Source organism: Alligator mississippiensis, chromosome 5, assembly GCF_030867095.1.
Source record: "Alligator mississippiensis isolate rAllMis1 chromosome 5, rAllMis1, whole genome shotgun sequence".
In the NCBI taxonomy this organism is placed as follows: domain Eukaryota; kingdom Metazoa; phylum Chordata; order Crocodylia; family Alligatoridae; genus Alligator; species Alligator mississippiensis.
The window spans coordinates 202,966,963-202,991,912 of NC_081828.1; the positions used below are offsets into that span (position 1 = coordinate 202,966,963).

Sequence of the window (24,950 nt, forward strand, 5' to 3'; positions counted from 1 at the left end):
ACTCTTTCATGATAAGATGTTAAACTGCATTATACTCCCTGCAAAGACTTAAGTAATAACTGTGGTTATAAACAGACTCCTTCCCTGGGTTATATTCTTCATTCCTAAATACATGAATTCCTGCGTGTAAAACCACCCTGCTGCTCGTGTTCAAACTGAGCACCACTCAAAGCAAATTCAGCCAGGCCTGTACCTTAAATCCCAGCAGAGGGGGTCGAGAGCAGCTTGTTACAAACTTGAGCAATTTACGTTTTTCTTCATCAGTGAAGCTTTCCACCACTCTCCAAAATATTTTGATTACGGGATGGTCTGCCGAGTAGCCACCTAGTAGAAGATTGGCATTGTAAGAGAAAGAAAGAAACATTTTAATAGAAGTAGAAAGAAGTGTTTAATATCATGTGTTAGAGCCCTTCCTATCAGTTTTAACAGCTCAAAAAATGGAAAGCAATGTTTGTTGTTCCTATCTCCTATAGGTGTCTTTTGACATAGTTACTTAACAGCTTTAGCTTTCCTGTCCCCAATCCATACCTGTATTCTACATACTTTCCCCAATACTATTCCATGATGAACCTTTAAAAAACCAAAAAAATAAAAAAATAGACTTATAATTTTTGTTGATAGGTCCTTTCTTTTACCTCCCCACTAAGGTTTGTGGCACCCAGCAAGTTTAGTTTTAGTTCATCAATGCTCTGGTGCTACACTGCTCCTAAGTGGCCGGTGCTGTTGCAGGGAATGTCTAGTTAAATGCCTGGTAACGAAAATGTTCCCAGGAGATGTTGCTGAAAATGGGCATTGACCTGTATCTGCAAATTTAATTCATGTGGTGTTTATGCACTTCTGCAGATCATTAATGTCAACGTCAAATAAAAGCAAATCTAATATGAATCCCTGGAGTATTACACACAGCCCTTTGCTTCCCTTGTTTGTCATTACCCACTGCTTCCCCTTCAACCAGTTAACCAAAAGTTATTGTTACATATATATGTACCATTGTTTATGTACTTTATCTTAACAGTAATATGCACTTCCTTTAAAGAAAGTAAAAAAACATTTGGGAAGAAAGTGAAAATGATAAAATTCTTGTTAACTGCTATGGCTAGGATTTTCAACGGCAGGCTTTTATGGAATTAGGATGTGCATTCATACAATTACAATTAAAGAAAGTTTCTCAGTAGGAAGATGGCAAGATTAGCTGCATTTTGTATTACTGATTAAATGAAAGTGCACAGAACTGTCATGTTTTCTCACAGATATTATCTTTATAAAGCAAGAATATTTCACTGCACAAAACTTATTCCTGCAGCTTGATGGGCAAGGACCTCTCATGGTGCAGAACACTGAAGAAAACATTTCTTTATAAGTAAAATGGAGATTCAAAGTACTTTTCAGAAATTAAATTCATTTAGCAGCTTTCTGCTAATGTGTCAAAACATCCTTTCTGAGATGGGCATAAGATCCAGCAGTTCATTAATTATACTATGATACTAAGACAAATTTATTTAGGTCTTTTTATAACTGTAATTCCATAAGAAGCAGTTTTATAAAAAGGTAAGAGAGGAGGTGTAATAGGTAAGTGAATGAAGGGAGAAAGTAACATGGATAAAACTGGTTTTCAAAGTATACATTTAAAGAGCCCAATTCTGTATCTATTTTTCAGAGTAGGGGTTGCTGAAAGGGTCCCTTCTTGACTCCTTTACACATAAATATTGATCTAGAGAGCTTTGCTACTGAGGTACACTATAGGTCAATTTCTTACTCTAAAAGTAAGCTTTAGGCTAAACAAGGCAAGTTTTGAATTAATAGCTTTATTCTTGAATCAATTATAACCCATTTATCCACCTGCAAAATACCTACCTGAATAGTTTGTGAAGGATTTTAGGTCATCCAGATTAATGGGAACCTGGGCACCAGAAATCAAAACCTGCGGGTAGAGGAAATAACATGGTTATATTTTAGATAGAAATGAACAATTGTTGCAATTTTGAAATTGTTCAGCAAATGATTTCCCAATGCTTTTACCTGTATTTCCTGCTGATCAAACATTCGAAGCCATTCAAGGTTAACAACATTGGCCAGTCCCTGTCGGAATGCTAGACAGTGCTGCCTAATCTGCTTGTTCAGTCTGTAGTCTGCTACAAGGTGGATGTATGCTATTCTGTTAGCACTGGTTACAGGGATATCCTTTCCACCTGGCTTCAGCTCAACCACCTATAAATATAAAAACATCTTCCATTATCCTGGCAAAGTCTAGTTCTATGAGTTCTAACATAGCTGAAATTAACTGAAGCATACTGTTTTAACAGTTGTATCAGAGAGAACACTACAGATCTCTGTGACTACTTACTTACTGATGAATATAAGAGCACAGAACATGTTATAAAGAAATGAGGTAACATAAGCCCCCACCTTGGCCTCCAGAGGCCCAAGCATGTCTGCGTGTATCCAATTCCATACTTCTATGCCCAGCTTTCACAGTAAATTAACTGGGCCGAGAGATGACAGAGACCCCACTTCTAGGATGGGAATACATGTAAAATACTAACTTGAGAACTGCAAACCAGACGAAGTGTTGGCTGCGTCCTGACCCTGTTAAAGTCAGTGGGAATTCAGTGCAGCCAGGTTTCACTCTGCATATTCTTCTTTGGCATGAGGAGTAGCATCCCAAGTGTAGGGGTTATGAATCTCAAAGAGTTCATTCTCCAGGAGAATTACAGAATCTCACTTTGGCTGGGTTCTTAACCTTGTGGTGCGGAGAACACTGATGCTAGTGAATTCTCCAATATGACATTACTATAAGGGAATCCCAAATACTCCTCATCGAAAATGAAAATGATTTATAGGAGTGCTGACCATCCACACTTCCTACTGAAGCAAATGGGCCTTATGTATGCTTTGTAGAGGTGCACCGATACATTGGTCCATGTTGCATCAGCACCAATAAAAGGAAAATTGACATTACTGGCAATTGGCTTTTTTGGCTGATGTGACTGATAATGTCGCTAATAAGTGCCACATGCATGTGCAGCCACAGCATGCACACAACCAGCCCAGAAGCTTGGAGAGCAGCACCCAACTGGTAAGTCTGTTGAGGGGGGGCAAGAGAAGAGAAGGGGGTGCAGGGCAGACTGAGGTCTCTGCAATGAGGGAAGGGAGCGGGGCTGGGGCAGAGAAGCGAGCGGTTTGTCCAGGGGAGTGCCAGGTGCAGAGTGGGGCAGCTCCCACCACTGCACACATACATGGGGGAGCCTCCTAGATTTGAGCGCAGGGCAAGAGCAGGCTATTGCTGTGAGCTGAGGCCGGGGGCAGTGTTGGACTCTTCCTGGAGGGGGAGCTGGGCCATGGCTGTGCTGAGACAGGGGGCTATCACCCTGTACCCCACTGCCCCAGTGCCACCACCACTGCCCAACCTGAGCGCACCTCCAGCCCAGTCTCCCAGCCGGCAAGTGCCTGGTGCCACCCCTGGACTCAGCCCGCAGTGGCAGCCCACCCTTGCCCCACACACAGATCTGGGGGGCATGTGCCCCCATGGCTCCCCTGGGGGCCGTGACCCCCTCCATGCTCCCCGGACGAGCCACTCCTGGCTCCATTCCGTACCCAGCCCCACTCCCTCACTTACTGCAGGGGCCTCGATCTGCCCCTTCCACTCCCACTCCTGCCCCACCCCCCCAACAGACTTACCAGCTGGACGCTGCTCTCCAAACTGCTGGGCTGCATATGGCAATCGGACTGGTATCAGCCAATATGGCTCATTAATAATTAGCCATTGGTTATCAGCCCAAAAAATCTTTATCGGTGCATCCCTAATGCTTTACATATTTAAAAATCAGGCCCATAATTTACTGCCATATTGAAAACGCTTTGTTTTTACAATAAAAACATCTGCAAGTAAATAAGCTATCCAAAGACCTTGGCATGCAGGACTGCTGCTTTGTGAATGGTATATTGTAACATCAATAAGATATAAAATAGGGTACATGTCAATGGATTTATTACAAATGAAATAGGAATAAGGTAAGGCCATTAATCTTTTAATGCTAACTTTCAGCACAGAAGGATAATTATACTGACCAACACAACCAGAGGTTATTATTAGAGTTACAAAAGAGGTTAAGAAAATATTTATGCTTCTGAATTCTTTAGCAGTGTTCGATATCATACATGTATTAGCACCTGGCATCAATAATAGATATTTTTAAGACATTACCCTAATCTATTAATTTTGGACTGGCACTAGTGGTTACAGTTTTGGACACAAAATTCCAAAGAGCTAAATATGCATTATGAACAGCTTCCTTATGTAACATGCCAAGCATTTCTATTAGCTACTCTAGCACTGCGCTGTTCTGGGTCTAAGTACAACATGAAGCGCTAACAAGATAATCTGCATCGCTGTTGCAGCATTAATATTTTTATTGATTCATAGATATGAAGGCCAGAAAGAACCATTAAGAGATGCTAGTTCGACCTTCTGCATAACAAAGACCCCAGAATTCCATTCAGTGATTCCTGCATATAGTTCCATAAATCTGTGATTGAATTAAAGCATATATTTGAGAAAGACAGCCAATCTTGGTAGAAAGACACTAAGTGATGGAGTATTTACCACATTCCTTGATAGTTAGTGCTAATATTTAATTATTTTAATCGTTAAAAACACCTCTTATTTCCAATTTTAATTTTGCTTAATTCAGCTGCAAGCCATTAGATTTTATTATGGCTTTGTCTACAAGAGTAAAGAGATCGCTGGTATTAGATACCTTTCCTCTCTGTAGACAGAATTCTGACTTGTGATCAAGTCACTTCTTGCCTCATAAATATTAAGCTACCTGAAACCTTTTTAGTCTCAAGTCACTTTTGTATAGGACTGTAAAAGACCTTCCCAAGTCACTCAGTTGACTCCGCTGCTACTGCGGGCAACCACATCATGTAATCCTGTTCATAAACCTATCAAGTGCTGTCTTAAAACTGTTCAGTTTTTAATTGCCCCCACTACTGCTAATGGGAGGCTGTTCCAGAACCTCATTCCTCTAATGGATAGAAACCTTATTTTAATCTCCAGCCTAATTTTTATTTATGGCCAGTTTATCCCCATTTGTTCCTGTGGCAATATTGTCCTTTAAATAGCAATTTTTCCTCCCTGATATTTACCCGAATTATGTATTTATAAAGTGCAATCTTATCCCCTCTCACTTTTCATTTGCTATGCACAAAACTTTACCCTTTTCATCTCCTTTCATAACAGAGCTCTCTTCATTCCCATCATCATCCTACCAGCTACTTTCTGTACTTGTTATAATCTGAATTCACCTCTCCTGAACATGGGTGACCAGACCTAGACACAGAACTTCCTTTTACAATGGCATTATGATTTTCTTAATTCTCCTATAAATACCTCCTCCTTATACATTTGCCTTTTCACAACCATGGACAGTATAGTTATCTGATAACTAGCTAATGCAACTAGGCCTTTCACCTCCTCTGTACGGTGTCCAACTTTAAAATATTCTTTTTTTTAAATGTGGCCACTAGAATTAGACACAAGTATAATACTGATCTCATTAAATCAGGAGTAAATACTACTTCAGCCTATCCTCAACTTGAAATTCCACTATTTAATACAGAGGCAATCAACCTATGGCTTTCAGATCAAATCCAGCCCATGAAACCACTGGATCCGGCTCTCAGATGTGGGGCTTTGACATACAGGCATTCTCCCCCATGCCATAACAGAGACAAGCAGCAGTGGAGACCAGGTCCTAGCACCTGCCTGCCCACCAGCGACTCAGGGTGGGTCATTCTAGCCCATAGCCAAAAAAGGTTGCCTACCCCTGTTTTAATATATTTAAGTGCTAAGTTAGCCCTATTTGCTATGGCAATTCTAACAAACCCTATGGTTGGTAACCTAGAACAGGCTTCTTAGAATTCTTGCTTTCCAAATACCATCCCAGACAGAGGTGCACTGATGCATCACTCCCACATTGGACAGCACTGATATAGGGAAAAATATAAGCATCGGAAATTGGCTTTTTTTTGCCTGATGTGGCCGATAATGCAGCCAATAAATGCCTTTTGCACATGCGCAGCTACAACACGCACACGGCCAGGAGTGCAGCTTGGCAGCATGGAGATCAGCATCAGGCTGGTAAATCTGGTGTGGGGGAAGGGGAGGGGCGCAGATCGAGGTCCCTGTGGTGAGGGAGGCAATGGGGCTGGGACAGAGCCATGGCTCATCGGGGGGGGGGGACGGCCTGGGAGGCAGCTCTCGCCCTGCATGCCCCCCAGGAGGGCATGGGGGGGGAAGACACACCTGTGACCTTGCATTTGCATGTGGGGCAGCACAGGGTGGCTTGCAGCTGTGAGCTGGAGGAGCCAGGCTATTCCTGGTGAGGGGCAGGGGCGGGAGGGGGCTGGGCCAGGCGGCACTGGACTAGGGCTACAGGGGAGGTGGAGGGGGGTATGGAGAATTTTAGGGTGGCTGGAGCCCTGGCCCGTAGCCCCCTCCCAGCACCCCCATCACCTGCTCTGAGCACAGCCTGGCATTGGCTGGGCAGCACCTACTCCAGCTGAACTCCCTCTTTCACCACAGGGGCCTCAATCTGCCCTCCCTATGTTCCTTCCCTCCCCTCACCCCTTCCCCCACCCCAGACTTACAAGCCCAATGCTGGTCTCCAAGCTGTTCAAGCTGCACGTTGGAATTGGATCGATATCAGCTGATGCTGCTCCTTAAACATCAGCCATTGGTATTGGCCCAAACAATCTCTATCGGTGCACCCCCAATCCCAGATCCTTAAAAATATGGCCCATATTGCATCCTGCCACCTTAAATGCATGTTTGATTGTACCCAGCTTACCTAGTTTCTTCTAAAAACCACAGAGATCACACTGACATTTCAGATTCCACAAAGAATACATAGAATACAATTCTATTTCTGTATTATATTTTCTATTAGTTCTCTGAATCTTTGCTAAACAAGACAACTAAGCACTTGCACACTTGACAAGTCAAGTCACTTTGGCTGAAGTGTTCTCAAAGGCAGTAAGGAGGAGCTGTTGTCAGGGTTTCTTTGTGCAGGCACCTTGATTTTGAAAGTCATCCCTACACTAGGTCCACCACAGCCCAGGTTTATCAATTTTCCAGAATGGTCATAAAGCCCATCTTTTTCCTTCTCAATGGTCAGGCTATTGAAGAGGATCAAGTCCTATGTACTTCATGGGCAGCTCTTTTCTCTACGTTTCCAAGGTAATTTGAACTTATGAGAGAGATGTCCTATGCCATTGGTTCCCAACCTTGGGGTGCAACCCAAAACAGGGTTGCGGGGGGTCCTCAGTAGGGTCGTGAAGTGACTGCACACACATGCACACTCACGCGCATGGCCTAGGAGTGGCAGGCAGGTGGGTGGGCAGGGCGGGACTGCCATGCACAAAGGGGGCAATGGCAGGTCTCCAGCCCCTGGCCCGCCACCGCACTCAACTTCCAGCAGCCCCCATGGTACCAGATCAGGAGGTCCTGTTGGTGGCCAATTTAGGGTTGCAGAAAAAAAGACTGGGAACCACTGCTCTATGCTACATCTGGCTACACAGAGAACTAGTTTAAAAATTAAATACATTAAAAAGCAAGATTCCGGTTTTACAAATTTTTCTGTTCTTATGCGTTCCTTATCTGTGCTATGGAGGCCCAAAAATATTGTAAACAAGTGGCAGAAATGGGTAAAGTTTAAGTCTATCAATAAAGTTTTCATGAATTTACATGCAGTGAAACCACTGTAGATTTTTCCATCAGTTTTAAATATTATGGGTGTCTATCAGACATGCCCATTAAAAGTAATAGGACAAACTGATAAATCTTTTAAACATGTTACTCTTGCCTTTTCTCTCTCAAGCTTTTGCCACTAGATGGTGCAAGATAACAGTTTAGGCTCCTTCAGTATGCCTGAGGTCACACTAGCAAGCTCTTCAAAAAGGTACTTCGAGAATCACATTTTATTTTCATTTTGATCATCTTCCTTGCTTACCTCTGCCATTCCTTCACCCATTTTCCCCCTCATTCCCCCTTCCCCTTCCCTACCCATTGTTTTCCTAATTTCTACTTATTTACATTCTCACTGACATCCTGTCTCACTTTTAGCTTCTTCCATTCCTTGGAGATCTCAGAACAGCATACACTCTCCCCATGCCTGAAGAAGGGTGCTCGTGCCTGAAATAACTTTTATCCAACTACTCAGTTGGTGTAATAAAAGATACCATGTCTACTCAAAGACCTTGCCTTCCATTTTCAGTTTGAGTATCTCCACAAAAAAAAAAAAATAGCACCTTCCATTTTTTTCTCTAAGTACCTTGATGGGTTTGTTACCAAAATAATACAGCCAGAAGACAGGACAGAGTGACATCTTAAAGACTAATTCAGAGAGGTATGATCTTTCATAGACTTCAGCTTATTTTATAGATTAAAAAGGGAGCTGTTGCCTATAACAGCTTATGCCTCTCTGAATTAGTCCAGAGAGGTCAAACATATGGCAGGGCCAAGGAGCCAGGGAGGCAGGGCCACAGCAGTGCAGCCTGTGGGCCAGCCCCAGCCCCCAGAGTCACTCTATCCAGCCCACTGGATTACCAGTGTGGGCAGAGGGAGTGGCCTGCCACAGAATCCAGGGTCCCAGTGGACATGGCAATCAGTGGAAGGAGAGAGAGTGAAGACTGACACTGCTACAGTCACTCTCCAGCCCCTTCACCCATTGCCCTGACTCCCTGTCCTCTGACTATCACCATGTGTCCCATACTGGAGCTCGAACTACAGCCCATGGCAGGGAGTATACAGCAGTAGCAGCTCCAGCACAGGGCACATGGCGGTGACAAATCCAGCTCCTGCATGCAGCATGTAGGGGCAGTAGCCCTGGCTCTGGCATGCAGCATGTGGTGGGGACTGGAGCTGCTGCCAGGTGCTCTGATTTGGAGCCAAAGTTGCCACCAGTGCTACATGCTCCATGCCAGAGCCAGAGCTGCCACTGCTGCCATATGTTCCAGGACCTGCTGCCACAGTTTCCTAGTGCCCCAGGCTGGATGTAACCCCATATTCTCTTATGAAATACTGAAAAAAGAAAGAATGATGTTAGGCATTTATATGATTGAAAAGTTAGATACCCTTAAAACTATCATTTGCATGTATGTAGTTTGTTAACAGCAGTCCTTCCCTTGCCTGTAAATTCAGTCTTCTTGGTTAGTGGGGTCTTTCACTGAGGAAAGAGAGATGGCTTTTTAAATTCACCTTTAGAATGCAAAACTTCGAACTTCTCCTCCTCTTATGAAGATAACTATTTATGCATTTAAAGCACCTATTCAAGATTTAAGAAAAAAAATCTAAAGTGGAGAATTATTTCCTTGTTCTTGCAGTTGGCAGCAGACTAGCTCATGTCAGCATAATTCAATACAGTAATGATATGTATTGATATGTATCCAAGAAAGAAATTTCCACATGTGTTAGAAATGATATGGGAATATTTTACAGATTTTTTTCCAAAATAAAGTCAGAGAAACTCCCAGAAAAATCATTAAAATGGTTCACTGGTGCAAAGAGATAAACCTAGGATATTTGGGTTATTACCCTGATGCTGCACACCAGTCCAGACCCTTGGGAAGACAAATGCAGCTAGTCTGAAACATTGCTGTCCTCAGCAGTACTCAAATGACAATGTCTAAAGAACTGTATAGCTAATTTTGCAAATATGTATAGAAACTTTTACATTTTTTTCTGTTACGTAGCTACAGACCACAGATAATTATTTGTACCATTTTGACAGTTTTCTTTCTGAGATGCAGCTTCAAGACCAACATGGTACGCTAGAAAACAAAGACTATGCTTATGGTTTATGACTGCACAGGACCCTCAGTTCCTTACCTGCCAGCCCAGCAGATAAAGTCAATATATGTAGCTTCCTAGAAGGAACACATAATAGACGGGATCTTCCCTAGCTGAATCCTCTTCCTATGAGACTTTTCACTAGCTGCCATTTTGTCTAGCTGAACCAGCCACGGAAAAATCAGGCCAGTGTCGTTACAGCAAAGAATTCCTTATTAGGAGATACTACTACTTTCCACAACATGTTAGGCTTCATGTCATGGCATTCTATTATCCTAATTAATTTCCCAAAGTGTGAATTGCTAAGCACCCTTTCAGCTTCCCAGGACTTCACCTTGACTTTAAATAAATGGAAACTGGAAGACTGCAGGACCGTTTGGAGTCCTTCAGGCTTCAGACTGCAGGATTGGACCCAATGTGTTGATGACAGAATTTCCACCCTCTATTGCTGACAGCAGTGACTGAATACTTACAGAATGTGTCTTTCACTGCAGATAATGCCTTTGTGCCACAAATGCTGGATGGGCACTGTTATGGAGACGGCTATTTACAGAGGTAGATTTATGATGCCTTTATCGTGCACTAATTTATTAGCCACTAAAGTGGTTGTTTAGCTGAAAACGAGAGATAATGTACACTCAACATATAGTGTTAATTTAAGTACTCAGCTCTTTTCCTGACAAAGTAAATTAGCCTTACCTGAATACAATTAATTAGTGCTCAGTGCTTAAGTTCTGGTGGCTGCATACACGACAAAGTATTTATCTATAGGAGGTTTAAGAGGCCAAGGTAAAAAAAATAAATAAAAAAGCAACTCATGGATCCACAAATGTAGTAGCTTAAAAAAAACCCCAACCAATTAGTGCTGCTGAATTAAACTAAAATCCTGAGGGTCCCATTAAGTTAGTGGTTCAAGGCTATATCATCCCTTATCCACGTATAAACAAGGTAATACAGAATAAAGACACTCAATTATACAGACGGGTTTTCATTTATTTACTCCAAAGTGCACTCTTATGCTCCACCCTCCTTTTAAAGTTATGCTTGACTATTAATAATCAATAACCTTGTTACCATTAACCCTACCTCCTCGGTGGAGGATTCTGACAAAAGAATTAAACTCGGACTTCCTGGAAGGAATGCACTGAATATATTTTTTGTAACATAACTTGGGGCTGGCAAGAACATATCTACCTAGCAGGTTCCCACTCCCATGTATTTATTACCATCTCTGCCCTGGTCATTGCTCTATGTTTTCCATTGGAAGTTGACTTTGAGAATAGATGGTTTAGTTATGTTATAGTCTTGAGGTTAGACAGCCTCTAGGAAACAAGTGTTTTTTGACTGGGGACTGAATTGCTTTCTTTCTTGGTACTGGTGTTTCAGCAATGAAACTCACCTATCCAGAGGATTTAAATGGGGGATTTGTGAGTATAAATAACAAATGATTCTTACAAATGCCCAGGGATACTGTAGAAGTGGTTCCCTTGTATACCTCACAATCTTTAAAATTAAATATCCATGGGGTGACAGAAACCAATTCAGTAACGAAATATAGTTCTTTTTAACACTTTATAATATCACCAACATCAAGAAAAAACACAGAAAATGCATTTTCTCATTATTTTCATGTTTGTGGATGCTATTCTATAGAAATGCATAACTCACAAGTCTCAGTACAGAAAAAAATGGAAACAAATGGGACAATTGCTTATACTTGACATGAGCCATTTATGGTCAAATTTTATGATCCCCAAATTTGAGCACATTATTTTCAAACTGCAAGAGCAGGCAAATTCACAGACCCCACAAAATGATGGGAAATGAATGATGGAACAGGAGACATGACAGCAGTACATAGATTATTGGTTGCAGGTATCAGGAACCAAATTTGTTGCGATTTAGGCAGCAGCAATGGAACAAAGCATTAAACCTAAGTTCCAAGAGCAGCTATTCAGGGGTTCAATACCTCTCCTGCATCAGCCAGACTGACAATCAGTTGCCACAGCCACCCCAGGCCTTCTCTTTCTACCTTGGAAATTGAAGAGGACCCAGGGATCTACTTGGGCACTTTGGCAAAAGATTATATGGTTTGCTGCTTGGGACAAAGGATCCCAATCTCTTTCTTTTGACACTTGCTTACAGAAGAGGCACTAACTACTTATCAAACACTTAAAGGGGTGCTGCTACAAATTCACAAGACTGTGGAAACTTCTAATATGGACATACTGCAAGTAAAAATAATAATAAAAATACTTAATTCTTTGATAGCATTTTTATCAATAGACTTCAAAGTGCTTTACAAAGCAACTCATTTGCTTAAGCCTGAGAGGCTGCCAGTAGAATTAATGGATGTATTGATATTGGACCTGCAACTGGAAACTCTGCATCAGAGGGAATTAACTAAGTGTAACCAGTGCTGCATTGTATACCTAAAGCTGCAGATTGACAGCACTTGTACTTCTGCTGTTATTCACAGCTTTTCTAGAGCCTGAAGAGGACCTTGGAGCAGGGGAAGAGTCATTGTGAGTACCCAGAGACCAACCACCCCATCCTGCCACTGACCCTGCAGCAGAGGTGACAGACTGGGGGTGGGGGCACTGAATCAACTACATCCCTGCACTGCAGGCACCATGGCCTCACCAGCTTCAGCATGGTAAGTTTGCCCATGTGGCTGCAGCACTGGGGCCAGAGGCCTCCACCCAGCCCCAGGAGTGGAGGCAAAGGGAGGCACACTCCAACCCCTGCTGGAGGAGCTGATGAGGTCTGAAAGGGCAGGACCCAAGCTGCTGGCTATTGTAATGCCCCAAGCTGGTGGGTCAGAGAACAAATGTGGCTGGAGGACAGGAACGCAATTCAGAAATATCTTGACAGATTGGAAAGCTGAGCCGGAGCAAACAGGACGAATGCAAGGTACTACACCCCAGGAAGAATAATCACAAACATAACTACAGAACATGAGACACCCGGCTCGAAAGCAGCAGTACAGAAAAGGACCTAGAAGTCTTGGTGGATCACAGACTCAATAGTCTCCAGCAAGATAAAGCCATGCAAGAGGCAAACACAGTTTTAGTCTGCATCAATAAAAACATTAGGTGCAAGACACAGGAGGTGATAGTGTCTCTCTATTCAGCACTGGTAAGGCCTCAATTAGAGTAGCACGTGCAGTTTTGGGCTCCACATTTTAAAAAGAACTGGAGAAGTTAAGAGATGGTGCAGAGATAGGAGATAAATATGTTAAAAGGTCTGGAAGGCAAGTCACATGAGGAGAGGTTGAAGGAAATAGGAATGTTCAGCTTGTGGAAAAGGCAATTAAGAGGGGTTATGATAGACTTCACGTATTTGAAGGGCTGCCAGAAAGATGAGAACGAATGACTTCTCTCTCTAGCTGCAGAGAATGGAACACAGGCTGGTGGCTTGAAGCTGCAGCAAAACAGGATTAGACTAGATATCAGGAATGACTTCCTCACTGCTAGAACAGTGAGGCAGTGGAATAGATTGCCTAGGGAAGTTGAGGAATCTCCATCACTGGAGGTGTTCAAGAAAGAGGTCGAATAAGCATGGGTCAGTAGCTATGCATATGCTCTAGTATGGGTAATTTCCCATACTTTTGGGCTTTGCCAATCACTACCTGGAGCCAGGAAGATTTTTTTTTCCCCTTCCTGTTGCTACAGGTGTTGGGGAGGGGTGTCCTCCTCAGCAGCACTGGATGTTGGCTGCAGCCAATACTGGGGATTCTGACTGGGCCATACCAACGCTCCTACTGGCACAAACCCCAGAGGTCTTGCCCTTCTGCCAGGGTCAGACCAATCACCACACTGGGGTCAGGAAGGGATTTTACCCTATAGTCAGACTGGTATGAACTGGGACAGGGGCGACATGTACAGGGCGCATGTGCACTCCCTGAGTATGGCAGTGCACGCCCTACAAAAAGGCTCTGCTGACACTGTTGGCAACGCCTGCAGGTGGTCGCTGCGCACTACCGGTGGTGTCTACGGGCGGTCTGCCATCACTGCTGGCTGCCGGTGGCCCATGGGTGGTTGCCGCCCCATGGTCGGCGTTTGCCGCCCTGCCCCCCCCTCGCCAGCAGCATCTGCAGGAGCTCCACGCTTACTATGGGGGGCAGGATGCCTTCGTCTGCAGCAGGGGCCCACCTGTTTGGATCTCTAAAGAGTATTTTAACAACTCCTGTAGCAGCAGGACACTGGTCATCACTGTCTTCCTGCTTTATCTGGGGCAGGTTAAGGTGTTTTGCTTTGTGGCTCTTTGGCAGGGTTGCCTGAATAAGTTTAGTAACAGATTACACAAGGACTTATCTCAGGTGGTTTGGATACAAACGATCCTGCTTCAGACAAGGGATTGAACTAGATAACTCCTGGATGTCCCTTCCAGCCCTACTTTTCTGTAGTTAAGATAATCTAAATATAAGATCTGCATGCAACTGAACTAAATTAGCTTGATTCGACATTTTTTTGCTCATTCTAACCCTACAAACCCGTGTACAGTTCAGCACTTAGGTCCATTTAACCCTAGTTAGATTGATCTAAATGTAACATCTGTAAATGCCCTCAATCAGTCAACAGGCTGATAAAAATATAGAACCTGGCATGATCACTGTTATCTCTGGGCCCAGAAACTGCACAGGAAGATGTCTTGTATGGACACTGTCCATGTACTGTGTAGTCCCCCTTATTGGTCTGAAAATATTTCTGGGCCATTTGTGTACAACCAGGAAAAAAGTAGCAAAAATGTTTGAGACCTGGAACAAGAGAGATTAATGCAGTAAGTCTGAAAACAGAAACAGACTACTGAGGGGCAAAAAAGAAGAAAAGAGAGACAGGAAAAGAATAAAAGATAAAAGATGTGAAAAGGAAAGAAGAGAGGAGAGAATGAAGATAGTAGAAGCAAATACATATCTAGATTAAAAAAATGGAAGCCTGGAAGGGAAAGAAGAACAATATGGTTTTATATATTTTTAATGCCAATAAAAATATGGCTGGCAATTTAGAATGAAATAACTTACAAATTACTGAAAATATTATAAGCAAGCAGCAACAAGGAAGACACCATTTTTACTTCTCTAAACTGAAGAGGACATGACAGCATACTCCAGCAAGCAAGTTCACCTGTACTAGCATGTTTCAGGTACATTTTTTAAGGGGTTGGTAAAGTCATTCTCTATTAAGACCCCTGGCTCCTAGAAAATGCTGGGAGGTTTTGAGTAGTTCCCAAAATCTGTGAAAGGCAGCAATAAGGAACAGCACTTCCATAAACACCCAGAGGATAGTTATAATATATCCTCTCATCTCTATCTGTGACATATGCACCCAAAAATTACTGAAAAAATAGTATAGAGAAGCCCATAGAATATGACTTCTGTCCTGGATTTCTACTTGACATGCTATACCCTAATAACATACTGTACTAGTGAATTTGTGTACATGTACAATTGACATCTGCCTGATCTAGGGCAGAGAAAACCCCTGCTCTGAATTTCCAAATCTGGTAGTCTGAACTGCCCATGACTACATCCAATTTTCTAGAGGTGCCAAACACCTACCACTCCCACTGACTTCCACTAATAGCTCAGCAACTCTGAAAAAGCAGGCCACTTACTCAGGTGCCCAAATATTTCATTTCTAACCCTATTCAGGTCAGAAAGTGTTGGCCCCTAACACTGCTCAAAGAAAATACATTTAGTTCACACCAGGGTCATGGTGTTAAAGCTAATAGGCCCAGCTGCTCTCCTTGGCTCCTGCAGAGAGGCATATTAACTATAACTGTGTTACCAAGAACTACAGGTACCTTAGGATCATGTCACTTTTAAGGGCATTTTCAAATGAAAAGAACATAACTATTGTAATTCATATTTCATCCCGCCTACAGAAAGCTTTCAAAGGTGTTTTTTTCCCCACACGTAAAATATGCAAATTATGTTCCAGATCATAAAATTGGAAAAGAAAAGGGTTAAATAACAACACTTCAGAAGCACTTCCACTACTATACAAATACTGTTCAAAAAACAAATAAGGAAATTTAGGATTGTCTGGGTACCACAGCCATTCTTCACATAACAGTTTACTGCTAGAATTATCACACTTGTTCATTCTTGTCAGCACTGCTTTTTCGTTGATACAAAAAAGTATGATTAATAAGTTAAAAACAGTAAGTTAACTTATTGTTGCCAAATACTGAAAGTTGCAAGAAGCACTAGTTACACATGCATCTTATTGCGTTTACATCCAAATTTGACCATGGTAGGGAAATTAATGATCGACTCTTACCTGTGCCTCCCCGAGGTCATTATTCACCACAGTAAAATTTAGGCCAAGTTCTTCCACATCCCCTTCATAGCTCTTGAGGAAAAGCAAGTTTTTGTACATTTCAGGGTCTAATGAAGCTAAGTGATGAATGTCCACATCTGCACTTGTGCCCAGCAACTTTGAGAGGAAAAAACTAGCAAATGGCAGCTCCACCAGCATATTTTCATACAGAGCCTAAAATTAAAAACAGTTAAAAAAGCCACGTTAGCTTTCCTGATGAGGACCGTTCACACCTGTAGAATATGTATCATCTGTTTTTCTGTAACTTGCCTTTAAGTGTACCTGAATAGAAGCTCTTCATGTGATGATATTCCACATGCCCTATCAACCTAAATATTCAACTGCAACCTGAAAACTGAATAAACCTATTGAAACATCATGCTTCAAAAGTTTATCAGAAGATCTGTAAACCCCATCACATTTTCATATTCTCCCCTTCAAACATATATCCACAATATTAACCTGCTATGCCGGAGAAGTTTAAAAGATCAAACACACCGCAGGCAGAATATCTTAAATATCCCCCATTATCCATTTATAAGAAAAATGGGGCTTATCAAAGCCATTCCTCCAGAATGTTTTCAAATTAGATTAATGGTATCATTTGCTCCACACTATTAATCAAATCACTCAGGTGCCAATAAGCAAATTCCAGATTTCCAGTCTTATCATTTAATTTGTCAGTTGTTTTATGGGTATATATGTCAATTGATTCTGAAAAGTAGCTTTGTGAAAATGTATCTTATACTAAATCAAACTACAATATGTCTCCTGTCCACATAGGAAATCAATGCTGAATATTTTGGCAAACAAAGTAAGTTACTTTTTTCTCCTGGTAAACAAGAAGAATCAACATAGCTAAAAAAGTTACAGAAGAGGAAGACAACTGGATTCCACTCCTTGTGCATCAAAAGGACTTACTAATATCCAGTTACAGGGCCTACTAGTTACACCTATGCCTTAAAATGAAGTCACTGGTGTGGCCACAGGCATGATATGCAGTCAGTGGCATGCCACTGGCTAAATTAATATTGATGCATGAAACTGCATGAGAATAAAATTTGTAGACTGTAGTTCTGCTGGAAAAATATTTACTGTAAAGTGCCTGATCTAGAACTTTTGGAAACCACATGGATCTCTACCAATCCCATTTTTAACAAGTAAACTGTGTATTACCACCATTTCAAGTGTGAGGCCTGTAGCATTTTTGCACGTTCCTAACATATATCATAAAGTTCTTCTAGTTGGTCAGAAAAAATGCACCATGAGGGCTGTCCCCAATGAGAAGGGGAGAAAGAGAGAGAGGGGAAAGATATTTTGAAAATATATGGGTGATAAGAAGGGACAGCATCCAAACTTTTTCATAAAAATACATTAACACTGAGAGGAGTCCTGAATGTTACAGACAATTTTTCGTCTGCAGTCTAGCAATCGCACCCCCATTGCACCACGCACCAAAACCCAGTAAACAGACCAGACAAAAAGGGGCATCAATGAACATAATATGACTGTTTGCTCTTTTTTAATGTGGGAACGCTTGTACAGATATGTGTTACTCAATTCCTCTATAACTTGCTGCATAATTTTAAAAAAGCAAATATAAACAAGAAAAGCAACACAGAACATGAATCACCAAGTGAATTCCTAAAAAAACGTTAAAGAAGAACATACATAAATTGCTTAAACTTTTGAAGGAACATTTCTATAGGTGTAGTTTGGACCTAGCATTACAAACATAGGAATAGTGAGTTCAAAGCCAATGGGTGCATTATATTTACAACTATATGATTTATTCAAGGTGTGGAAGTCAAACCTCTCATTTGTGTAGTTGACTTTAAAAGTAAACTAGAAATGTAAATCATTAATTTGAAATGTATAAGGTCACTGTTTGCCATTCCTGCATAAGTAACAATAAAACCATTGTAATTCTTTAAATATATCAAACCTACCTGAATGTAAAATGGAATTCCATCTATGACTCATAAAATGTAAAGGCAGAAGTATAATTTTTTACACAAGGCAGGTTTAAACCTTTAGGACATTTAATATACAAGGACTAATAAATGATAGCACTAAAAACTATGATTGCATCAGCTAAATGGATTATAAATTAAATTTCCATAATGTATGCAACTGAAATACAAATGTAGACATAAATCAAGGTATTTTCTAAATGCAGGTTAATTACACAAATTCAAAAACTGTCTATTTTTATGCAAAATAATCCACTTAGCATTTTTCATATTGGTCTTAATTCTTAGCCACTTGCAACACTTGCTCCTAGAAGCCTATCAATAACTCCATGTCAAGAAAAAATAGCAATAGGTATATTGAAGAAACTTGTATGTTATTTTTCAAGTGTCTGTCTTGTATGAGTGTTTATTGCTAGAAATTGTGCCAAAATGATTTGAAATAAAAAGGATTAATTATGGTAGAAGCCTTTTAATATAAGTGAGTGCAGCAGCAATGCAATTAATGCAAATTGTGACGCTATCACGAGAATAAATGTGAACAACATCACAGACCATTTCTGTTGGCTGCCAAATAACTTCAGTAATTTACTACATTAAGAATCAATAAAAAAATAATGCTTTTCAAATGCATCACTATCAATCTTTAGGTAGTTCCAAAGTGAACATTTATAACTTAATCTAAAAACTATATAAAGCATTTTGAAGCCACCTTGCTTGTACAGCTAGATACTCACTTTAATTATCACTACTTATCTTAGCCAAGCATTTCCAAATATAAAAAAAAGTATTTTTGGAAACAGCCTAAGATAAACTGATGATATCATAATTAGTATGAAAGCCAAGTTGCTGTAATGAATGTTCTCCTAATTAAGTTTTTTAAGAAAAGCACTAGAACGCTGATAAAAATTTGCAATTAACTACACTTTGCTCAAAAATCTCAATTACAGTATTACCTCCCCCTTGGGATGAGATCTGTTGTAACCACTTTTCTGTCTGACTACAACTCTAAGCTCCCCTGGTCATTCCCCGGGGCATATGGCCCTAATGTACATAATTGATCATGCCTGGCAGTTAAGTGTAATCTCTCTTGCTCCTATTATGAGAGGCCTGGACTACACCCAGTCAGCCCTTATTGTTCGTCACTTTGGGAATCCATGGGAAGATGGCACTAGTAGCCTAGCATCACGTACCCTGCCTTCTGGTACTAACTGGCCCTTTACCTGATTTTCTTGCATAGGCTAATCTGCATTTCTCTTGTAGATGTAAAGGCTGCAACACAGTGATTACAAAAAAAAAGGCGGGGTGCGGAACAAACCCAAAACCTGAACAGCCACAAGAGGATAAACCTAAAGCCCACTCTTTTTCCACAGGGGAGAAACAGCATGCTACCCTGATTAGAAGATTGGATATAGGACACAAAGGAAGGCTGTGGAAAGAGGTGGGCTATCATGGTGACCAAACAGCCAATTAGGGCTCTCTTCCCTTCTAATCCCTGTCAGGTCAGGGTGTGGCAGTCAACAATGTAGTTACCTGCTGCTGATTGGCCGAGGAACCCTGGCGGTCCTGCTGCTTGCAGCTGACCAGCAGGGAGCAAAAAAGGTGCTATGTTTAAAACCACAGTTTTTGCTTCCCTGACAATCGGGAGCAAGCCACAAGCAGGGCCCCTCCACCCATCAGCAGCAGGGCGGTATGCGGGGAATCCTGCAAGATTAAAGGAGCCACAGCACAGCCCACTTCCACCATTAATTCAGTAGGGCCCAAGTTAGAAGATTATTTGTTTATTCTCCTTCACTCTTTTGTAATCTAAAATCACTTTTAAAAACCCACCGAAATGATCAACTGAAACGCATCTTGGGTTGGAAGGCTCATCCAAGTGCCATCCCCAAGAAGGCAGCCAATGGCAATGAATGAGCTTGAATTTACCCATTTCCTTTATCGATCCTTTAACCCTTTCTGGACTAGTCATTTTCAAGCAGTTACCATTAAATAATACTTAGCACTTTCAGAGGGCAATTTATCTTGGAAGCTGTAGAACCATTAACAAAAGCAAAAACCATTAGCACTTTCTACCTTATTTATTTTTTTGTAATATTTCCAAGAGGGACTTATGAACAGGATGAAATACTCTTTAACTTTCTGGCCTCATGAAAAAATATCTAATTAAAAAATGCATTAAAATGATGCTTACCCACATTTTCTTACCAGTACTAGTACTTATTCCTTTAAAAATGATAAAAAATATTTCTCAGGGACATGCCCATAAAGTGAGCAAAAAAAGTGTCACTGCTTATAATGCAAACATGGAAAATGTAAAACAACAGCTGTGTAATAAGCACATTATTTTGGCTACTGTAAGCCAGAACCCTTAAGACTGTCTCAATAAACCCAAAGCGTGATGTTATTTCAGGACAGTGAGGCCCATTCACGTCACCTTACTCAAGGAAATACGAGTTAAATGACAATGTATTTTTTATTTAAAATAGTGTTTGAAAACATTACTTTTTGGTTCAATATTAATGGGTCTCCTGCTTCATAAAAGATGAATCCAAGGTTTTGAGGTCTGGTGACTTAAATCCATAATTTAGGCACCAAGTGGTTTGATTTTCTGAAGTGCTAGGTATGTAAACACTGCCTTCTACTCTGAAATTAAGTCTGATCATAACTGTCAAAGCAACTCTTTGCTAACTGTTGGCAAATGATTATTAACATCATGAAATGGCCACTCACATGGTTTGTAGCACAACTAGCATCCTAAAGCTGTTAGGAGATGTTCATTTTTTCAGATAAATAAAGTTATTGAAAATTGGTATTATCTTTGATTTCTTGCCTGCTGGAAATCTTGAAGGTCAGCAAGTACAAGTTCATAAAAGCTCCAGCCATTTGGGGGTAACTGAGTGTTTCAGATGTGAGAAGCTTGCTTGTCAAATTTGCTGCAGTCAGTGTAAAAATCTGAAATTGATTAGAAGTTGTGATAAGCAGAGAATGGACTAGTGTCCGACTGATGAATCTAACTTTAGAAGTTAAGGGATGTGGTTCTTAATTGTACACCGTAACATACACTTCTAATAAAACTATTTGAACATTTCAGCTATGACCTCGAGTCAATGTTTGATTCATACATGAAGATTCATATTGAGATAATTTTATTTAAAAAACATTTTCATCATATTTTTAAATATTACTTAAAAATTACTAGTGGTTGCATAAGCCTGGGATTTGACAATCCTGGCACTATCATGGCCTGTTATAACAAAGAGAAGTAAATATAATTCTAACCTGCATTGTACTACTACACTTGTAATGTTCTTTGTTTTGCTTTTCATGAATGCAATTTCTATAAATTTGGAAAAATGTCAATGAAGTCATCATTGCCAAACTATACTTTAGTGGTTATGAATGAAATTTCAGTGTGTTCCAATGAATCTTCTTGCTTCATGTTTAAACATATTATGACAAAATATGAAAATAAAAAATTGGATTGAAGCCCAAAACAAAGTCCTACCTTTGTTACCTGAATAATCTTTTAAAAATAATACAAAATTAACTGTCATAAATGTATTCCTAGACATACTTAGCATAATAAATCAACATTTTATAGCAGCAAACTAGACATTTGCAGAGGAAGTTCAAATACAATAAAGAATTTCAGTAAATATTCCCAACTTAATTGACTTAAATGGACCGAGGTGTTTCCAACTGTGCAAAAAAGATCAGGATGCCATTACCACATACTTTAACTGTTTATTTATTCCCTGTCTTAGACCCTGATTTAGAGGCAATAAAATGCAATCAGTACACAAACCAGAAGCAAGAATCATCTGCTAATGGAACTTTTAATTGAGAAGTGACCAGTGACATGGAGGTAATTCTTTCCATGTAGGATTGCTTGCAAAGACCTCTACGCACTTTATCACGGTAAACAATCACTAACATATGCATTAAAGAAAATTTAAATACATTATGACCCAATAAATATCACAATCAATCAATACACTCTTTTCCCTCCTAAAGATTTAGTGTTAAAATACTACACTTTAGTAGTCTTTTGGTGCTGGACACATATTTACAGTGTTTGAACTAAGTTTAGTAATTTTTAATCAAAAGATAATTGGTAATGTTAAGTAAACCAGTACTCAGAAACTGTCAGGTTGAATAACCATGCTAGAAAATAATTCACACTGTTTTAGATAAATAGGTGAACAACCCCTTTAAAATACCTGTTTCATTAGTAGACTTGCATATTTTATGCCTATAAATAATTATTAGAACATTCATCTTTCTACAGTAAATTGCTATTTTGGAGGATTTATCAGTTTGAATATTAAGAAAAAAATAAGGTAAGTTAAGAAAGCACTGATCAGAGAACAGTGAGCCTTATTTTTGATGAATCATTTTGATTGCTTATACATCTTTTTAAAGTCCTGAAGGCAGGTTCACATGGTTTTTGGTCAAATTTTAACAGTACCTTGATTTCAAACAACACTTGATTCCCTGAAACCACTGAAAAAGATTGAAATGAATATAAAAATTATGAAGTTCCTATGTTTTTAGTGTTATTAATCCTAAGAGTTAAGGATGTCTATGGTGCTCTCCTTAAGCCAAGCAAGAGAATATCAAAAATTACATATGCAGTATGAGAAACAGGGCAGCAAAAGATTACCAAACGTAGTAACTGATATAGCATGATGCTATACCTTCAACGATATAGTACCACTCTAGTTTGTCCATAGATCTTTTCAGTACAGGAAAATATGCATAGGTACATTATTTAAAAACAATTACTTAAAGCCTTCAAGTCTGTGTGCCTGTTCTGTTAATCATTTGATCCAATGCCCACTACATTCGATGAAAAGTAAAAAGCATTTTAATTCACATCTGAAAAGCTTAAATTAAAATTACTCACCAGGAATATTTGGTTTTACAATAAGAAACTACAGCAATTTTACTTCAAATTTTGGATTGATTGTATAAACTGAATGACTCTATATTATGCATTATTCCTATATTATTTATAAACATTAAAGTTTATGCGATTGTGTATATACTGTGAATTTGCAAATTAAAATGACAAAGCTTACCTTCCTTGTTATGGAAAGTCAATTTCATTAAAGTAATTCATTAACAGCTATTACATATCTGTACTTATTATAATCCTAAAAAGTGATTTAACATTTGATCTGATGCCTACACTGCATCAGTAATTGTTTAATCTTATTGAAAGATTAAGCTCTCTCACTTATCTAAGAAGTTATAGTATCATTTATCTAGACTTAATAGAACATCAGTCAGATCTGTGCAGTATAATTCACTGCCATCATATCATATCTGAAAACACTTAAGTTGTATAATATAAGCCTGTAAAATCAATGTAGAAAATAAAGTTTTCTTTAACATGCATCACCATAATGCTCCTAAGAAAACACATTATCAATTATTCCAGTCCCACACAGTTGCAACTGCTATGACTGCACCATAGCACTTACAGTATTAAGTGTCCCGGTTTACTAACATGGAAACAACACTGACCATTTTTTTTAAAACGCAGCATCTTCATCTGCATTCTGTCTTCTCTGTCATACCCCAAAATGATCATTTGCTTTTACTGCGGTTCCCCAGCGCATGGACTTTCCCAATTTAAAGCAAACAAAAAAACTTTGTTCTCATTCTGTATACTGCCAAACCCGTCACCTTTCTAATAACCATAACAAACCTGAACAAAATAAATGTAACCTGAAGAATGCACTGCATTTGAAAGCTTGTCTAAGTCTAATCTCAGTCTTGTAGCTGGTCCAATATAAGGCATCCGTAACCATTTTCACAAGTCTCCAATGTCTATCAAGGACTTGGAATTCTGCTGACCAGAAGAATTGGAATAACTACATTTTAAAGCATATACACACACATCAGGAAGACTGATGCACGCCTCACTAGTTTTCATCAGTGGGGCAATAATCAAAGGCAAAAAGCGGATAAAGTAGATATGAGTACCCAAGTTGCAAATTGCTAAGCAGTCAAAATGTCTGTAAAAGACACTTAAAAGACTTGCACAGAATGAAGTCCCAAACTGTTGATTTGCACAGTGTTTATCCTAATATTAGTTATTAAAGTTAAATGAAGGCCACAATGGAAAAAGACACAAAATGGCATGAAAGAATGAGTACAGTGCTTAGGAGAAAAGAAGTCCTGACTGACTATTCCTTATTTCGCTACTGATTTACTTTGAACTGCTTTCCTTTTCTGCCCCATTGTCTCTATTATAAATTGGGGACAATGAAAGTTACTGTATCTGTTTTATAAGGATGCTGTAAGGATTAATCAAATGTTCTGAAGACTTCACTTGCAACAAAAAAAAAAAACAACAACAAAAAAAACAACCCTTCGAAATGCAGCAGAAATAAAGGCCCTGGGTTCTGGAAGTGCTTTTTCATTATTCCATGAAATTATATGTTTAGCTGAATTATAAAATAGTTCTTCATCATTTTCCCTCCTTGGCTGGTGTTTCTTCAGAAAAGTGTGGTAGTGTGCCAAAACACAAACTGAACATTCACATTCTAAAGAGCAAAGACAAAGTGGCTATTGTCTGGGAAAGGGAAACTGAGTCAACCCAGGCATGTCTCCCTCTCATCTTGGTAGAGCATATGATTATACATAGTAGCCCAACCTCATTGTTGGGGACCACACATGGGCACATGCAAATTAGGCTGGAACAAGGCTGTGCCTAAAACATTAGGTCAGCAGATGGCACCAACAGTCCATCTGCCTTTCTGGCAGGAGTGTTGAATTCACTTCATGCCATGGGCCAGA

The 24,950-nt window shown here is 40.0% G+C and overlaps 1 protein-coding gene across 2 annotated transcripts in view; it reads right to left on the reverse strand.

Moving 5' to 3' along the window:
• The window catches only part of UBE3C (ubiquitin protein ligase E3C), a 104,328-nt gene that overhangs the window by 7,160 nt on the left and 72,218 nt on the right, over positions 1-24,950 (reverse strand). Inside the window, exons 19-22 of one of the 2 annotated variants that reach the window (XM_006264384.4) lie at positions 16,135-16,347; positions 2,020-2,208; positions 1,855-1,921; positions 194-324 (exon numbers count right to left, since the gene is read on the reverse strand). In XM_006264384.4, the coding sequence (XP_006264446.1) occupies positions 194-324; positions 1,855-1,921; positions 2,020-2,208; positions 16,135-16,347 (600 nt within the window). Of the gene's footprint in view, positions 1-193; positions 325-1,854; positions 1,922-2,019; positions 2,209-16,134; positions 16,348-20,873; positions 21,096-24,950 lie in introns of those variants that run through there. The other variant, XR_009462713.1, reaches the window with a different exon arrangement.